This window comes from Pagrus pagrus, assembly GCF_965226575.1.
Source record: "Pagrus pagrus genome assembly, chromosome: 12".
In the NCBI taxonomy this organism is placed as follows: Eukaryota; Metazoa; Chordata; class Actinopteri; order Spariformes; family Sparidae; genus Pagrus; species Pagrus pagrus.
This window is the reverse complement of record NC_140196.1, coordinates 22,615,758-22,631,614: the sequence shown is the minus strand read 5'-3', so window position 1 is coordinate 22,631,614 and position 15,857 is coordinate 22,615,758. Positions and strand designations below refer to the sequence as shown.

At 41.9% G+C, this 15,857-nt stretch overlaps 1 protein-coding gene across 4 annotated transcripts in view; it reads left to right on the top strand.

The window, feature by feature from the left end:
- Positions 1-15,857, top strand: part of LOC311266970 (phosphatidylinositol 4,5-bisphosphate 3-kinase catalytic subunit alpha isoform) — a 149,107-nt gene that overhangs the window by 2,178 nt on the left and 131,072 nt on the right. Inside the window, exons 4-22 of one of the 4 annotated variants that reach the window (XR_014623784.1) lie at positions 85-335; positions 671-916; positions 1,108-1,193; positions 1,298-1,403; positions 2,946-3,098; positions 3,647-3,781; positions 5,056-5,180; positions 5,304-5,385; positions 5,612-5,776; positions 5,933-6,036; positions 6,327-6,498; positions 7,923-8,029; positions 8,349-8,470; positions 8,878-8,956; positions 9,156-9,326; positions 9,465-9,582; positions 10,946-11,097; positions 11,790-12,141; positions 12,459-14,863. Coding sequence is in view for 1 of the 4 variants with exons in the window: in XM_084369720.1 (XP_084225846.1) it covers positions 85-335; positions 671-916; positions 1,108-1,193; positions 1,298-1,403; positions 2,946-3,098; positions 3,647-3,781; positions 5,056-5,180; positions 5,304-5,385; positions 5,612-5,776; positions 5,933-6,036; positions 6,327-6,498; positions 7,923-8,029; positions 8,349-8,470; positions 8,878-8,956; positions 9,156-9,326; positions 9,465-9,582; positions 10,946-11,097; positions 11,790-12,060 (2,645 nt within the window). In the remaining 3 variants the exon portion in view is untranslated. Of the gene's footprint in view, positions 1-84; positions 336-670; positions 917-1,107; positions 1,194-1,297; positions 1,404-2,945; positions 3,099-3,646; positions 3,782-5,055; positions 5,181-5,303; positions 5,386-5,611; positions 5,777-5,932; positions 6,037-6,326; positions 6,499-7,922; positions 8,030-8,348; positions 8,471-8,877; positions 8,957-9,155; positions 9,327-9,464; positions 9,583-10,945; positions 11,098-11,789; positions 14,864-15,857 lie in introns of those variants that run through there. The other 3 variants (XR_014623782.1, XR_014623783.1, XM_084369720.1) reach the window with 3 other exon arrangements.

The following is a 15,857-nucleotide window of genomic DNA, read 5'->3' as shown; positions in this document are numbered from 1 at the left end:
ATTAGGCAAACAGTCACATTTTTGCTGTTTACACATAATGCGAGCACATTTCTTCAGTTTGATCTTTTATCCTCTCTCCCTCAGGTCAAATCATTGTGGTCATATGGGTTATTGTGTCACCCAGCAACGACAAGCAGAAGTACACCCTGAAGATCAACCACGACTACGTGCCGGAGCAGGTGATCGCCGAAGCCATCCGCAAGAAGACGCGCAGCATGCTGCTGTCCCAGGAGCAGTTAAAGATGTGTGTGCAGGAGTATCAGGGAAAGTACATCCTCAAAGTCTGCGGCTGTGACGAGTACTTACTGGAGAAATACCCTCTGAGTCAGTACAAGGTAATCTAATTAAACCTTGGCCTAACTGCATCTGATGTTATTGTGCTCAGAGGGGAAGAGATCCACTTCACATCACATTATCATCCAACACAAATGTGCTTGGCATTCCTGACATTAAATGATATTTATGAGAATATTTGCTGATCAAGTAGAGAGCGTATACATCCCGGTATGTTAGTACAAAGTAGCCGGCTTGTATTTGTGAAATCCAACAATTTCCACGTTGATAAACTTGGAAATTGTATAAATGGCTCCAAAATGTCAAATGGCAGGAATAGCTTCAAAATGTCACAATCACTGCCACTGCGAAATGTCACATTGTCTGTCCTCAACAGTACGTGCGCAGCTGTATCATGCTGGGACGGATGCCCAACCTGATGCTAATGGCAAAAGACAGCCTGTATTCCCAGCTGCCCATGGACAACTTCACCATGCCGTCTTATGCAAGGCGAATATCCACAGCGACGCCCTACATGAATGGGGAAACAGCCACCAAGTCTCTATGGACTATCAACGGAACACTGAGGATCAGAATACTGTGCGCCACTTATGTCAATGTCAACATCAGAGACATTGACAAGGTACACATGCAGTACATCACTTCATCTTGATTTATTTAAGGAGGAGACTCTTTGTGTGTCTGTAGTCTGACATCTCCAGAATCTCGGAAGTTATTAGAAGTTGTTGCACAGTGTCCTTCACTTCATGAAGTCATAAATGTAGTGAAATGTATCTTCATCACTCGGTTGACGGTATATAATTCTGTTTTTAGATCTACGTCAGGACTGGGATATACCACGGTGGAGAGCAGTTGTGTGACAATGTCAACACCCAGCGTGTTCCCTGCTCGAACCCCAGGTACTGCACGATGAAGAATAGTGTTCTGTACGCTGGGATTTCACTCAGCTTCCCTACAGTAACGCGATTGATTATGTTAATGGATCTTTCCCTGTTTATTCCAGGTGGAACGAGTGGCTCAACTACGACATGTACATTCCAGACATCCCCCGCGCCGCCCGACTCTGCCTCTCCATCTGCTCTGTGAAAGGACGGAAGGGAGCTAAAGAGGTTAGCATTGAAATGCTACATTCAAGTTAGAATCGTAATATAATAATATGAAGGTTTTTGTGTTTTGTTCTTTGGGAGTCATCCATGGTTACTTGACAAGTGAGTTTTAATGCTGCAGCAGAGTCTTTGAGCCGCTTGTAAGAAATGTATTGAAAGAGTAACTGTTTGTGTCTGCCAAACAAACAAGCATTGTTTTAGTGAAGAAGTCTATCAGTGTTTGGCTTTTTTCCATCATTCCCTGAACAACTAGAGGTGGTTGCTTAGCTGAAGAGTTGGAGGTTTGCAGCTTTTCATCTAACAGCTCATTGGCTGCTCCCTTTTACCAGGCTCTCCTTCACAATAAAAGCCACGCAAAGTTTTACCAGTCGATTTAAAAAAAAAAAAAAAAAAAAAAAAAAAAAATTTAAGTTGAAGTGGCAGCGGTACAAAATGTTGCGTCTGCATCAGCAGTACCGTGAAACAGCTCTGGCCTGGCTGTGGGAGAGTCAACATTAACAGTGAGGCTTATAATCAATTTAATAAAACCGTAACACTGGATTACATACATGCATAAAATCCCTGTGATTTCTTTGTGCATAAGTAGGCCATTTGAATCCAGCACTAGAATGGCGGACCCCGCCACTAACAACAGAAACGACTGTATAGAGAGGTTGTTACAACAGGCCTCAGAATAACTTTTTTCACTACTGGAACGGTCCCGGAAAATGTATTATAACTTGTCTTGAAGAGAACGGAAACCGTCCCAAAACCAATAATCATTGATAGTAGTTGGTTAAAAGTGTTCAAAGTACTTTTACCTCCAAACTGTACACAGCTGAAGTACTTGATCACATGTATTTACTGTAGAGTTGTTGTTTTGTCACATAAACTGCAACGCTTCATGTACCTCTCAACACAAAGTCTCGGTACTGCTTTGTGTTTAGCGTTAGCTCCATTAGCTTGTTGCTCAGTTAGCCAAACACATGGCTGGACTCTGCTTACAGTTGACTAGCTCTCCTGCCCATTTCAACATGGATTCATTGTTCACAATATAGCATTATCAGAAAACAATGTGTCGCAACCCCGAAGTGATATTGAGTTTACTACATCCTTTCTGGCTTTAAGGCAGCATATTTTTTAATAAGTCTTGGCTGAGTAGCCAGCCAGTGATAATAACTGTAGTCACAGCACGAGAAGAAGCACTCCATTGTTGTCAGCGCTCAGGCCAGTTTGTCATTTGCGTAGTGGTAGTTATACATACATACGCACATAGAAAATCCCATTCAACCCGGGGGAAGATCTCTGGTTCTCCCCAAGCACATTAAATGTTAGTCTCAAGCAAATATTAAGGATTATAATTTTAATACTATGTTCATCTTTCTAATGTTTGTTCTTGTTTGATTTTCATTTGAATCTAAGCAGTTATCTAAGTCACTTTATGTTCTGCGTGGGAAATAAACAAAGCTCTCTGTGTTCTTCACTGCACCTGTCTGTTTCATAGCCCCGAGCGGTTGCTTGCTAATCATTTTCTGATGCATCATCTTCCTGGTATTTTTGCTGTAGGAGCACTGTCCCCTCGCCTGGGGCAACATCAACCTGTTTGACTACACCCACACACTGGTAGCAGGGAAGATGGCTCTCAACCTATGGCCTGTCCCACATGGCTTGGAAGACCTGCTCAACCCTATCGGCGTCACAGGCTCTAACCCCAACAAGGTGAACAGCAGATGTCAGCATTATGGACGTAATGTTTGCTCCCTGTTTGTGCTTCCAGTGGTCCGTCTCATGTATTTTACAGAGCAAATAGTGGTTTGATGGAGAGATTTCAAATGTAAACAGACTTTGCTCTTTGTTTTATCATTTTGCAGGCAAAGTATAAAACTGGAAATGCCAAAAAGAATTAGATCAGAATTTAAAATATTAAAGGTTGTCAAAGCAGATTTCTTTGAGTTACGTGGGCCATCTTGAAGCACTAAGAAGATAAAATATCAAAGAAAACATAATCTTTTTTCCCCCAGCATTTTAAGCTTTTCAAATATGTATTACACTTGTGTCTGCGACCGACCTCTAAGCCTCATGACGCAGTTTTAATCGAGCTGGTGACAACCCGTAGCGTTTCAGAGCCGGGTTTAAGCCGCCTCAATTTAATCAACCAAGCCTCTTATCCCACTTAAATAATTACTCATTGACACAGGCACCTTTCTTTGATTACAGTAATCACCTTGAATGACCTTTCCTCTCCCATCCGCTTTGTAACTGTGCAGGAAACCCCTTGTCTGGAGCTGGAGTTCGACCATTTCAGTTGCCCTGTCAAGTACCCTGATATGACCATCATCGAAGACCATGCAAACTGGAATATATCCAGAGAGCTTGGCTTTAATTACTGCCACACTGGTTTGGTAAGATAACAAGCTTTTTTATTTGGTGTTTTGTTTCACTGATCAGATTCATCCCGTGATCTGCATTTCATTCTGAGCAGCTGACGCTTTGTAGTTTGCTCACACTACAGACAATGAATGAATATCACCTTTTTATTTACATATGGAGTCCCTGTAGACCCCACGTGGTGCTTTAAACTCTGTGTAAGTTTGTCACAATACCAGGATTTAAAAATTAAATGCAATACTAATACAAAAAAACATTATTGAAACCTCTTTCTCTAACACTGCAAAGAGAAATACAGGCACACATAATAATGCTTTTTTATTAAAACTGCTGTAAGTGATATATTTTTATTTTAAATTAGTGTTAAATGGCTCCGTATTCCATCAGTAATCACTGATGTTTGGTCTGTAACATGTTACCCCCCTTCCCCCTTTTTTTGCTGTAAAAAAGAAAAGATATTTTCGAGTATCCCTGCCCACTTTATCCAATCAGGACAGAGAACTCCAAAAAGAGGCGGTCCTGTCTGCTTGTGAACTTACTAACTGCTAAATGGACCAGAAGTTAGCTGAAACGACAGCAACGCTTACGGCAGCTTTAAACTTTAAGCTTTAAAAAACATACCTGAAATCTCTGTCGTTAACATTGCTAAGAGAAACTATTTTTCTTTCTTTCTTTTTAAATGATTTTTTAATATTGTTTTTTTTGGTAACCTGGACACCGTGCCGGAACAGAAACGCACAACATTCAAATTCGTAATAATGTTACCATCTGTGCAGCCGTGGGTTGAAAATCTGATCTTAGCTCTGCATTTTTCATAGATTCGGTACCTTCGAGGCTATTGAATACACTTACTATTGAAAAAGCATTGATACTTTTGACCAAGTTAAAGCAACATTATGTAGAAATTGGCATTTTGTCTGATTTGGCACCCCCTACAGTGTTTTGAGTGCAACACCACTGTCATAAATACAAATCCCAGCTCTGTCTGTTTGTCAGATGTAATGTAGGTGCTAACTACAAACAAAACTCATTACCTAATAACAATGTTATATGTTGAAAACTTGTATGTTGAAGTAAACATGTATGTAACACTGTGTTCCTACCCTCTCACTGAAGTTACAAAGTGCAGAAACAAGTGATGGGGGGCGGAGTGGCTGTGACAGAGATACCATCACCATATTACAAGACACTGTAGCATCAACATGATCTTGAAGCTGTTATGTTAAGGTTAAAATGTTACATAATGCTGCTTTAAACTATGTGTTCCATGTGTTATATGGTATCATAGAGTAACAGACTGGCGCGTGACAACCCCCTGACTGACACCGACAATGAGCAGCTACGCCAGGTGTGCAACAGAGACCCGCTGTCTGAAATCACTGAGCAGGAGAAGGACTTTCTATGGAGGCACAGGTAATGTTTGTGGGCTGGTATAACATTATATGGGTATTTTGAGGGGTACCTCACATTTTACACAAAGGTCATTGCACTGTCACATGGAGCTGATGTAGATATTCCCTTGTCAATCTATTTTAGGCAAGACTGCCTCAATATGCCAGAGATCCTTCCCAAGATCCTCCTGGCTGTGAAATGGAACTCCAGAGATGAGATTGCACAGGTGAGCTCATGTTTCTACTGCTGACATGCCTTTATTTTGAAGGACATCACGTGAGGACATAGATATGTGCCTGACCTAAGGTGCTATACTGTTGCTGCAGCTCAGCTGATATTGACACAGTGTGCATTAACACGCTGGCTCATGTAGTGTGTGGTTGTTTAAAAGCAAGAAAAAAACCAATATATACAGTATCTGTAGTCAGCATGTGTTTCTTTTTTCATTTCAGATGTATTGCCTTCTGAAGGACTGGCCTGCTATCAAGCCAGAACAAGCCATGGAGTTGCTGGACTGTAACTTCCCCGATCCAATGATCAGAGAGTTTGCCGTGAAGTGCCTTGAGAAATATCTAACAGATGACAAACTCTCACAGTACCTCATTCAACTGGTTCAGGTGCGCCGCGTCCTCATCCGGCTTTAGAAACAACTTAATTGAACAGTGTTATTCTGATAAGAGGTCTTATCAGCTCGATATACCTCAGTTGTGTTTTCTTAAGGCAAAAAATATTTTTTAATGGTATTTTCTTCTGTTTTCTGTGCTTGTGCCCAGGTTCTAAAGTATGAGCAGTACCTTGATAACCCACTTGCACGCTTCCTGCTGAAAAAGGCATTAACCAATCAGAGGATAGGACATTTCTTCTTCTGGCATTTAAAGTGAGTTGATTTAGAAAGGTCTTCTTTCAGGAATGTGGAGCTGTTTATATGTGAAATGAAAGGTTAAACTGTTGTTTGAATGTCACTCAACTGTCTGGTCCCAAATCGTCTTGAATTCAAGAAACTTCTGTGAATACAGCTGATGTCAATCAATGTTTTGGGAAACTGTGTGTGTGTGTGTGTGGGTCTGTATATGTGTATGTGTGTATTTACGAGGAGGACTGACACATTTTCCACCAGGACACAAACAACCTCTGAATGTTTTCTTTTTCTTGCCTACACGTGTGCAGGTCAGAGATGCACAACAAGACGGTGAGCCAGCGGTTCGGGCTGCTGCTGGAGTCATACTGCCGGGCCTGCGGCATGTATCTGAAGCACCTGAGCAGACAGGTGGAGGCCATGGAGAAACTCATCAATCTCACCGACCTCCTCAAACAGGAGAAAAAAGATGAGGCGCAGAAGGTAATGTGACAGCCGACAGCTGTTAATTGTGATCCACTGAAACGTTGAGTTTAATCTTGACGACATCTGGACCAATCTGGCCACAGAGATGCCGCAATATGTTAGAGTGAGAGAGTCTGGACAGTTGCTTTTTTCAGTTTGCATTGCAGCTGAGCATATTTCAACCAGACAACTAACTAAAGTTGTCAAATAAATGCAGTGGAGTAAAATGTTGATGTTTGCCTCCAAATATAGTAGTGGAAGTATAGCTACCTCAAAGTTGTACTTAAGTACAGTACTTGAGTAAATGTACTTTATTACATTCCATCACTATCAATGAATTCAAAATAAACGTTTTGTCTGCCGGTAAGTCTAAGTTTGATATACAAATAGTGGCTACAAGGTCATAGCCACAAGCTAATGTGTCAGCCATACTGCTGATGGTGTCTATGTAAGTAGAGTAAGTAAATGCATTGGTTAAGCTCTGGTCACACTGCAGGATTTCAGCCCTGATCTTTAACTCCCCGCCGTTTTTTGGAGATTACCAACACAGAGATCACAGGCCGATCGGCACGCAGTCCTATCAGTGACTATCGCCACATGTGAACCGACGCCTGCTAGACATCTAGCAGGCTAAGTATCTGATGGGTCATGGAGCCAGGAACCAACTACAGCCAATGAGAGTAGACACTCCTCTCCTCTCTGCCTCTCTCCCACTCTTGCATCTGCAGCAGCTCTCTGAAGCCAGTCTTATCATGCATCTATTTGTATGGAGCTGCACAGTAATAATACAAAAATAGCATCAGGATACTTACACACAAGCTGTTCAGTAGGTGTAACCATGTTGTCCTTCTTGAGCCACAACACAAGCAGGCAGTTTCACGTTTTCATTGCAAAAATCATCCGTGCTGCCTGCGCATCCTAATCCATCCCCTCGCTCATAGTCCCTTCTTTTTCCTCCTCGTTCTTTTTGCTGCAGTGTTTGACCTCCTGTCGCCGATCAGTCATGTAGTGTGCGATCCTCAATCACTCCAAGACTCCAGATTACAGAAAGACAGAAAGTTGTGTAGTGTGAAAATGACGGCAATGTGACAACTTCAAAAGTCGTGTAGTGTGACCAAGACATTAGCAAGCTAACTAGCAAATTAACTTGAAGATGGGGTGAGTGGTTCTGGAGGAAGATAGATGACTGTGGAGGATTGATATCTAAATACTACATTATTCATTCAACAATTGCCATTATCCATTAAGAAATAACCAGTGTCCAGCCACACAGCACAGAAATGGTGCTCTGTGAAGCATCATTAACTCATTGGGGAAAAATAAATCATTGTGTTTATGTAAAGCAGCAGTGAGCAGACTATACTTACTGTACACTTACAGACCTAAATGCTTCTTAAACTAGTGTTTTATAAACTGGTTCATTTTTTTCCCTCCCTTTTAAGGTTCAAATGAAGTTTCTGGTGGAGCAGATGAGAAGGCCAGATTACATGGATGCCCTGCAGAGCTTCACCTCCCCACTGAATCCAGCTCATCAGCTGGGAAACCTCCGGTACATCAGCACTGCCTTATCTAACTCTCTCCTCTGAAGCCATTTCACAATTCTTATTTCCTCTGCAGGTGTTACCTGCGCCTTTTTCCTCTGCATGGCTTTAAATATAATTACAAGTAATGAAACGTGTGTGCACAATACATCCCTGAAGTGTATTAGGAAGATGATGTAATCACTGCTCTTAGAGTACAGCCTCATTTTGCAGAAAATATACTCTACATGACTCAGTTGAAGGGAAATACAGGAACATTTCCTGAGAACTTTCTGTCTTTCCCCAATTTGTTTTTCCTCTTTAAACACATCACTGTTTCTGTTTCAGTCTGGAGGAATGCAGGATGATGTCATCAGCCAAGCGACCTCTATGGCTTAACTGGGAAAATCCAGATATGATGTCAGAGCTGCTTTTTCAGAACAACGAAATCATCTTCAAAAATGGAGATGGTGAGTTTTGTCTCTGTGTTTTTCCCCTTGTATCGCTCTCGCCGCCTCTATCTGTTTGTCCATTCTTGCCTCTGTGCACCACTACACACACACACACACACACACGCAGCTGAAATTGCTCTTGCTGAGCATGCAGCATATTTCACTCTCAGCCTGTAGGGCGTATCATGGCACACAAACACATCCTCATCGATGCACTTTACAAGGATTTTAGCAAGTACAAGTCACGTTATCTGAATCGCACTTTACCGCAGCTGCTCGTGCAACATTTTGCTGCAACATCTGTGACCAAACCGACTCTGACAGCTCTGCTCCATAATGCATCATGGAAGCTGATCAAAGAGCAGCTAAGCAGCTAATAATCACCTCACTGTCATTCACCTTCTTGTCTCTGTGTGCCTCTGCAGATCTGAGGCAGGACATGCTGACGCTGCAGATCATTAGGATAATGGAGAACATCTGGCAGAACCAAGGCCTTGATCTCAGGTAGGCTCCTCACTTCACCATGACAGCGAGGATGCAGGTGCACATTACTGGGCGCCGGATGCTTTCATGTTCTGCACTCATACCTGAATGCAGATTAGCGGCTAACCCCTTCCAGCCACCTCGAGTCATTTAATAAGTCTGTCACTGCCGGCCTAATTATTTCTGCCTCCCTTTATGTTTCTTGTCCCTCCTCTCCCAGGATGCTGCCGTATGGCTGCCTGTCCATCGGCGACTGCGTGGGTTTGATCGAGGTGGTGAGGAACTCTCACACCATCATGCAGATCCAGTGTAAAGGAGGCCTAAAGGGGGCACTGCAGTTCAACAGCCACACACTGCATCAGTGGCTCAAGGATAAGAACAAGGGAGAGATGTGAGTGGCAGTGATGTGTACAGCTTCTCTGGTCTTCTGTCGGGTGAAGAGGTGGTGTGAGTGCTAATGTGAAGATTTAATGTGTGGAGTAAAGTTCTGATTGAAGTTGTTTTTTTTTCCATCTGTTTGATTTCTTAGGTATGACCAGGCCATAGATCTGTTCACGCGGTCATGTGCAGGCTACTGTGTAGCCACATTTATCCTGGGCATAGGGGACAGACACAACAGCAACATTATGGTCAAAGATGATGGACAGGTAAAGGTTTAACATCCTTTCTACGTCACATATACGCATCATTTCTGTTTCTTTCTTAAATGTGCACCATGTAGTTTTGGAGAAGAAATTAAAACTCAGAATTTTTGTATTTACAACGTTAATGAGGTAATAATGCAAACTCAGAGATATTTCTGTTTTCCATAACTGAGTAAACAAGCTGTTCTCAGAGGAAAATAAGGTCCCAGAACACTGTTTGAAGCTAGAAAGGTGGCAGGGTCCGCCAAATATAAAAAAAGTAAAGCAGTATGAAACGGTGTTGTCCTTTAAGGTCAGTTTGTTTATTCAAGTGAAACTCTCGCCAAAAAGCAACCGAGGCTTTATTTATGATTGGGTATGAGTCAAACCTTCACGTACAAGCACACTCATGACCAAAGAGGCACTTTTAAGATTTACCGTAGTTTCGTTTTGGGGCAAGCTCATTTTGAACGGGAGTACATAGGGCATACCACGACGGCATCAAAATGTCTATTTTTAGACCACTAAGAAGGCTCCACACATCATGAAACTTTACTGGTAGCATCACCAGGGTCTCTACTCATGACACGAGCAGTAAGAACATTGTTTGTGTACACAAAGTGTGTGAAAAAGACGGTTTTGAACTACTTACGCTTAGCTACTGGGACTCCGGCGCGCCGCCGCCATTCCAGGCAAAAAGTGTCGATCTCCGAGTGCCGCCATCATGACGGAGAGTAACGGTGGGACGCTCTGTAATATGTGGCTCCCTTGTCAACATGGACGTCAGTGTTGCTTTTGACTAACGACAGAACAACGAATTATCCGCGAATTCATCTGGAAATAAGCCCGAGGAGCGTCCCACCGTTACTCTCCGTCATGATGGCCGCACTCGGAGATCGACACTTTTTGCCTGGAATGGCGGCGGCGCGCCGGAGTCCCAGTAGCTAAGCGTAAGTAGTTCAAAACCGTCTTTTTCACACACTTTGTGTACACAAACAATGTTCTTACTGCTCGTGTCATGAGTAGAGACCCTGGTGATGCTACCAGTAAAGTTTCATGATGTGTGGAGCCTTCTTAGTGGTCTAAAAATAGACATTTTGATGCCGTCGTGGTATGCCCTATGTACTCCCGTTCAAAATGAGCTTGCCCCAAAACGAAACTACGGTAAATCTTAAAAGTGCCTCTTTGGTCATGAGTGTGCTTGTACGTGAAGGTTTGACTCATACCCAATCATAAATAAAGCCTCGGTTGCTTTTTGGCGAGAGTTTCACTTTCAGTCATGAAAACAAAGAGATTTTGTTTATTTAGTTTGTTTAGGCATAAAACAAAAAAATCTGATCTTTCTCTTCTGATTTTAATTTCTTACTTTGTTCATGTTTTTTTGCAGCTGTTCCACATAGACTTTGGCCATTTCCTCGACCACAAAAAGAAGAAGTTTGGGTACAAGAGAGAACGCGTGCCCTTTGTGCTCACACAGGATTTCCTGATCGTTATAAGCAAAGGAACTCAAGAGTGCACCAAAACAAGGGAGTTTGAAAGGTAAAGCAGCAATACACAACCAGCAGTCACTTATAAACATACCGAAGCCAAGTCAAAAGACAGCAAACTATTTCTCTGGTTTTATTAGCGCTGCAGTGATTAGTTGATCAATAGATGATGAACTGTTTAGAAAATGAATTATCCATTTTAGTGTTTTTTCAAGCAAATATGTCAAACGTTTGCTGGTTTCGGCTTCTGAAATGTGAGGATTTTGCTGCTTTTTGTCATTTATGATAATAAATGTAGAGTTGGGCGCCCTGGGGGCTCAGTTGGTCGTGCATGTGACCCATGTGCAGAGGCTGTGTACTCGCCACAGCAGCCCAGTGTTCAAATTGGACCTGTGGGCCTTTGCTGCATGGCATCCCCGCTCTCTCACCCTGTTTCCTGTCAGCTCTCTTCGCTGTCCAGTCCAATAAAGCCATGAAAATGCCCAATAAATAATTAAAAAGATAAAAATAAATGAAGAGTCTTTGGGTTTTGGACTGTGCGTTGGACAAAAGAAGCAATTTGAAGACGCCACTGTGGGTTCTGAAATTGTGATAAGCATTTAATCAATTTTTCTTGACATTTTTGTTACATTCTGCTCACATATGGCCAATAAAACAGTGATTAATTAATTTAAATTGGTACAAAATGTTTCATAGAGCTGGTTTAGCCCCTCCCTGTAATTCTGTTTCCTTCTCCCCTTTCAGGTTCCAGGAGATGTGTTACAAGGCGTACCTGGCGATCCGGCAGCACGCCAACCTCTTCATCAACCTCTTCTCCATGATGCTGGGCTCGGGGATGCCCGAGCTGCAGTCGTTCGACGACATCGCTTACATCAGGAAGACCCTGGCCTTGGACAAGACGGAGCAGGAGGCCCTGGACTACTTCATGAAGCAGATGAACGACGCTCACCATGGCGGCTGGACCACAAAGATGGACTGGATCTTCCACACAATCCGCCAGCACGCCATGAACTGAGATGACGGCTGAAAGAAGAGAGGAAGGACTGTGGCAGCAACCGCACACTAAGAACCAAAAGAGTAGCAAGAAGCGAGCAAGGTATTTTCCCAAACACACTAAGGCCTGGTTGATATGTCTGCCAGCGCGTGACTCTGAAACATCACCTGCCAGCGCACCACTCGGTAAGGGTGCTCAGAAGGGTCAGTTTCAGGGACATAAAGCCTAAATTCTCCTGTTTCTGCAGGTCTCTGAATTTCTTCTCCCTGCATTATGAGTTTAAGAAGGCCCGGTGGATTTCTATTTCATCAGTCTTCTTCATAGGAACGAAAGTGTAATGGACCTCGGCTGCGTTCTTCATGTGAACAAACTATGGACAAATCTTTATTTTCTTCTTATTTTTTTTTTATTCCTTTCAGTACATCTACAACCATCAGCATTAAGAAAGGAACATCACCATGAGCACAGCTGGCTTTTTCTAACGGTGAACTGACAGAGCGTTACCGCGTTATTTCCACTACCTATTTTGAACTGATGAAGACGAGGGGGAGATGTCGGCGCACGGAAATGAAAGGGACGATGGGTGCGCACATAATCACGATGACCCCTCACAGTCATGAAAAACAATCACCAACACTTTTAGTAAAGGACTGGGAGAGGACGTGTTGTTAAACACTTAGCTAGCATTTAACTGAAATACTTCTTTGTAGCCTACAGATGACAGAACTCATGCCAGATAACTGACTTTTGTACAGCAGTATATCCATAGACTTGTATGCATTCGGTGCACATATTCCTTTTTTGAGTCTATTTTCTACTGAGCCAAAGTACTAGATGTGTAACCCCACTACTCAGCAGTCTTATTTGTTAAAAAAAACAAACAGTCACTACAATTCCAAGCCTCTTGTGTACTCATAGCACTGATCTCTGCAGTATTTGTTTTTGTTTTGTTTCGTCTATCAGTATTATTCTGAGGCACAAATGTCCGTCGTCCACCTCGCGCAGCTGACAGGAGAAACACCTCTCTGACGGTCGGCTGGATGCGACGCCAGCAGTTGGTCTTTAGATCGAGGCAAAGGGGAAGAGGATGTGCAGTGTTCCTTTTTGTGTGCTGTGCTGTTACTCTATGCAAGTTGTGACCCTAATATGTACTGTATATTGCAACAAAAAAAAAAAAAAAAAGAAAATGTCAGAGTAAGGCAGAGAGAAATGCATCTCCCCCGACGTGCTCACACTGAGCAGTGTTTCAGTGGACTTTGTTCAGACAGTACATGGAAGAAAAAAAAAACAAACTGCTGCACTGTCACAGAGTCGTCTCCTTCTTCCCGACAAAAACAACTGTGAGAAACGCCTTTGGACCCTGCCTTTTGCTTCTCCAGGTTTATATTTGGAGCTTCAATCTAAGCCATCTGTAAAATGTCTCCTTGTTCTCGATCACTGATCATTTAAAGGGGCATTATGTAGTTTTGGAGAAGAAATTCAAACGCAGAATTTTTAATTTTTACAATATTAATGAGGTAATACAAGCTCAGAAATATTTATTCTTTCCATAACTGAATAAACAAGCTGTTCTCAGTGCAAAATAAGGTCCCCAGAGTTTGTTATTCAGTTTGTTTAGGCATAAAAAATCAATCAGTGAAGATCTTTCTCTTCTGATTAAAATGTCTTCCCCAAAACTACACAGTGCACCTTTAAGGCACCCTCTCTCCTCACGTTTGCCATATAGCCCAAGATCCAGGTAAAGAAAAAGCAACCGAAGTGATTTTTTAATTTTTTTTTTTTTTTAATTTAAACTTCGAAGTGTCTTCTTCCCTCCTCTTTCCTATGATTGTCACGCTTGTGTGGAAGAATAGTCTCGGCAGGTTTGCTCGCTGCGCAGACACATACGTAAGAGGTCAGTAAATGTTCTAGCTTTACCAAATGATACACATCGGAGTGGTTTCCTGGACACTCGAGTCCGTCCCAGAAGCCAGATTTTCTGTGCACGGGCGAGGACTTAGAAATGCTCAGGAAACCGATCCCACTGAGATGCATGTGCTACTGTACGGGCTACAGAGCGGTGGGCTGGACCCAATCTGAGAAAAACTAGACCCCATACACTTTATTGAAGAACTGTCTCAATGATGCTATTTCCCTTTGTACTTGTTCTGGTTGTTTTCTGTTTCTCACACTGCATTATGCATGAGGTCCTCGAATATCTACTTTTTTTGTTTTGTTTGTTTGACCTGATGTTGTTTACTTGAATTTCATGTATAGAAAATGACCTTGTTACTTGTGTGAGGTACAACAAAGTCACAATGAAGGTAACAGATACTGATAACTGCTACTACATGTGCAAATGCTTTCCTTGAATAACTACAGAGGTAATATATTTTTGTATTTTTAAATTTAAGCAAACTCATATATGTATCTGCTAACCAAAAAAAAATGAAATAAAAAATAAAGGAGGAATCATGCATAGCGTGCACCATCCTCATACAAAACCCCAGTAGACAGCTTCTAGTTGTTGAAACGATATGAATGACAAAGCAGAGGAGAATTGTTGAATGAAGGACAAGGACTTGATGCTGTTGTCAGAGTTCGAGCTTCACCGTGAGTGGAGATCTCTTGCCCTAAGTGGAAGTCTGTAAGCACAATGAGGAGGAAGAAGCTACCCTGCATGTTTTTAAAAAGAACCAGACTCATATGTTAGTTATGTATTCATCTGTATATATATCATAAAACCTCTTCAAATACTTGTTTTAGTCATCCTCATATGACCATGTCTGATAAAAAACTGTATGCATTCATTTATTGTACTGTTGAATAAAAACATTTCTCCCTATTTGAGTCGATTTTTGGCTCTTTTATTATTTTGCTTAACACTTGACCAAAATTACTATAATTTACAAGGCACTTTTATACTGTTCACTTAATGATGAAGACAGACTTTACTGTGGGACAAGAAATCATCTCAATCATTCCATAGAAAACTACACACAAGACGCTTTGACTGGTATGAATTAACTTTAAAGAGTGGTCCTAAGCTTTGACTTACGAGTCAAGAAATGGTTTGTAAAAGGTAGCTAAAAAAACGTGTAATGAAGTCTCAAGTCAAGGGCGTCACTTTGGCGGTGGACAGAAGGGTACAGATGAAAAGAATATATTAAAACAACATTATGTAGAAATCAGCTTTTTGTGTGATTTTGCGCCCCCTACAGTGTTCTGCGTGTAACACCACTGTTGTGAATACAAATCCCAGCTCTGTAATAATTTGTCAGATGTAATGTAACTGCAAACAAAACTCAATACCTCATACCAATGTTATGTGTTGAAAACTTGTATGTAACGATGTGCTCCGACCCTCTCACTGAAGGTACATAGTGCAGAAACAAAGGATTGACACCATTCACCCTATTACAAGACACTGAACCATCAACATGATCTTGAAGCTGTAATTTTAAGGAAAAAAAAAAAGTTACACAATGCTGCTTTAAGTGGTCTCCAACATATGTGATTTTAGGCAATACCATGCCAAAGAGGAAAAAGGGAGGAGACATTAGAAACTACTGAAGCAAGCCACACTGTAACCTACCGTGAAGGCCACAGTTTATCTTATTATGTACCGTAAAATCCAGCAAATTCAATGCAGTGATCCCAACAGGTCTGCAAACCTCAGGCTATTCCAGCTAGCTAACTAGCTAATCAGTCCATCCAATGTATTACACTGTGCTTTCACAGTGCATATTGATCACCCCTATTATGACCAAAAACAGTTTTCCTGCACGTTATAGTAATTTTATTGGATTGTATTGTACTTCTGTCAGAACAATCGAGTA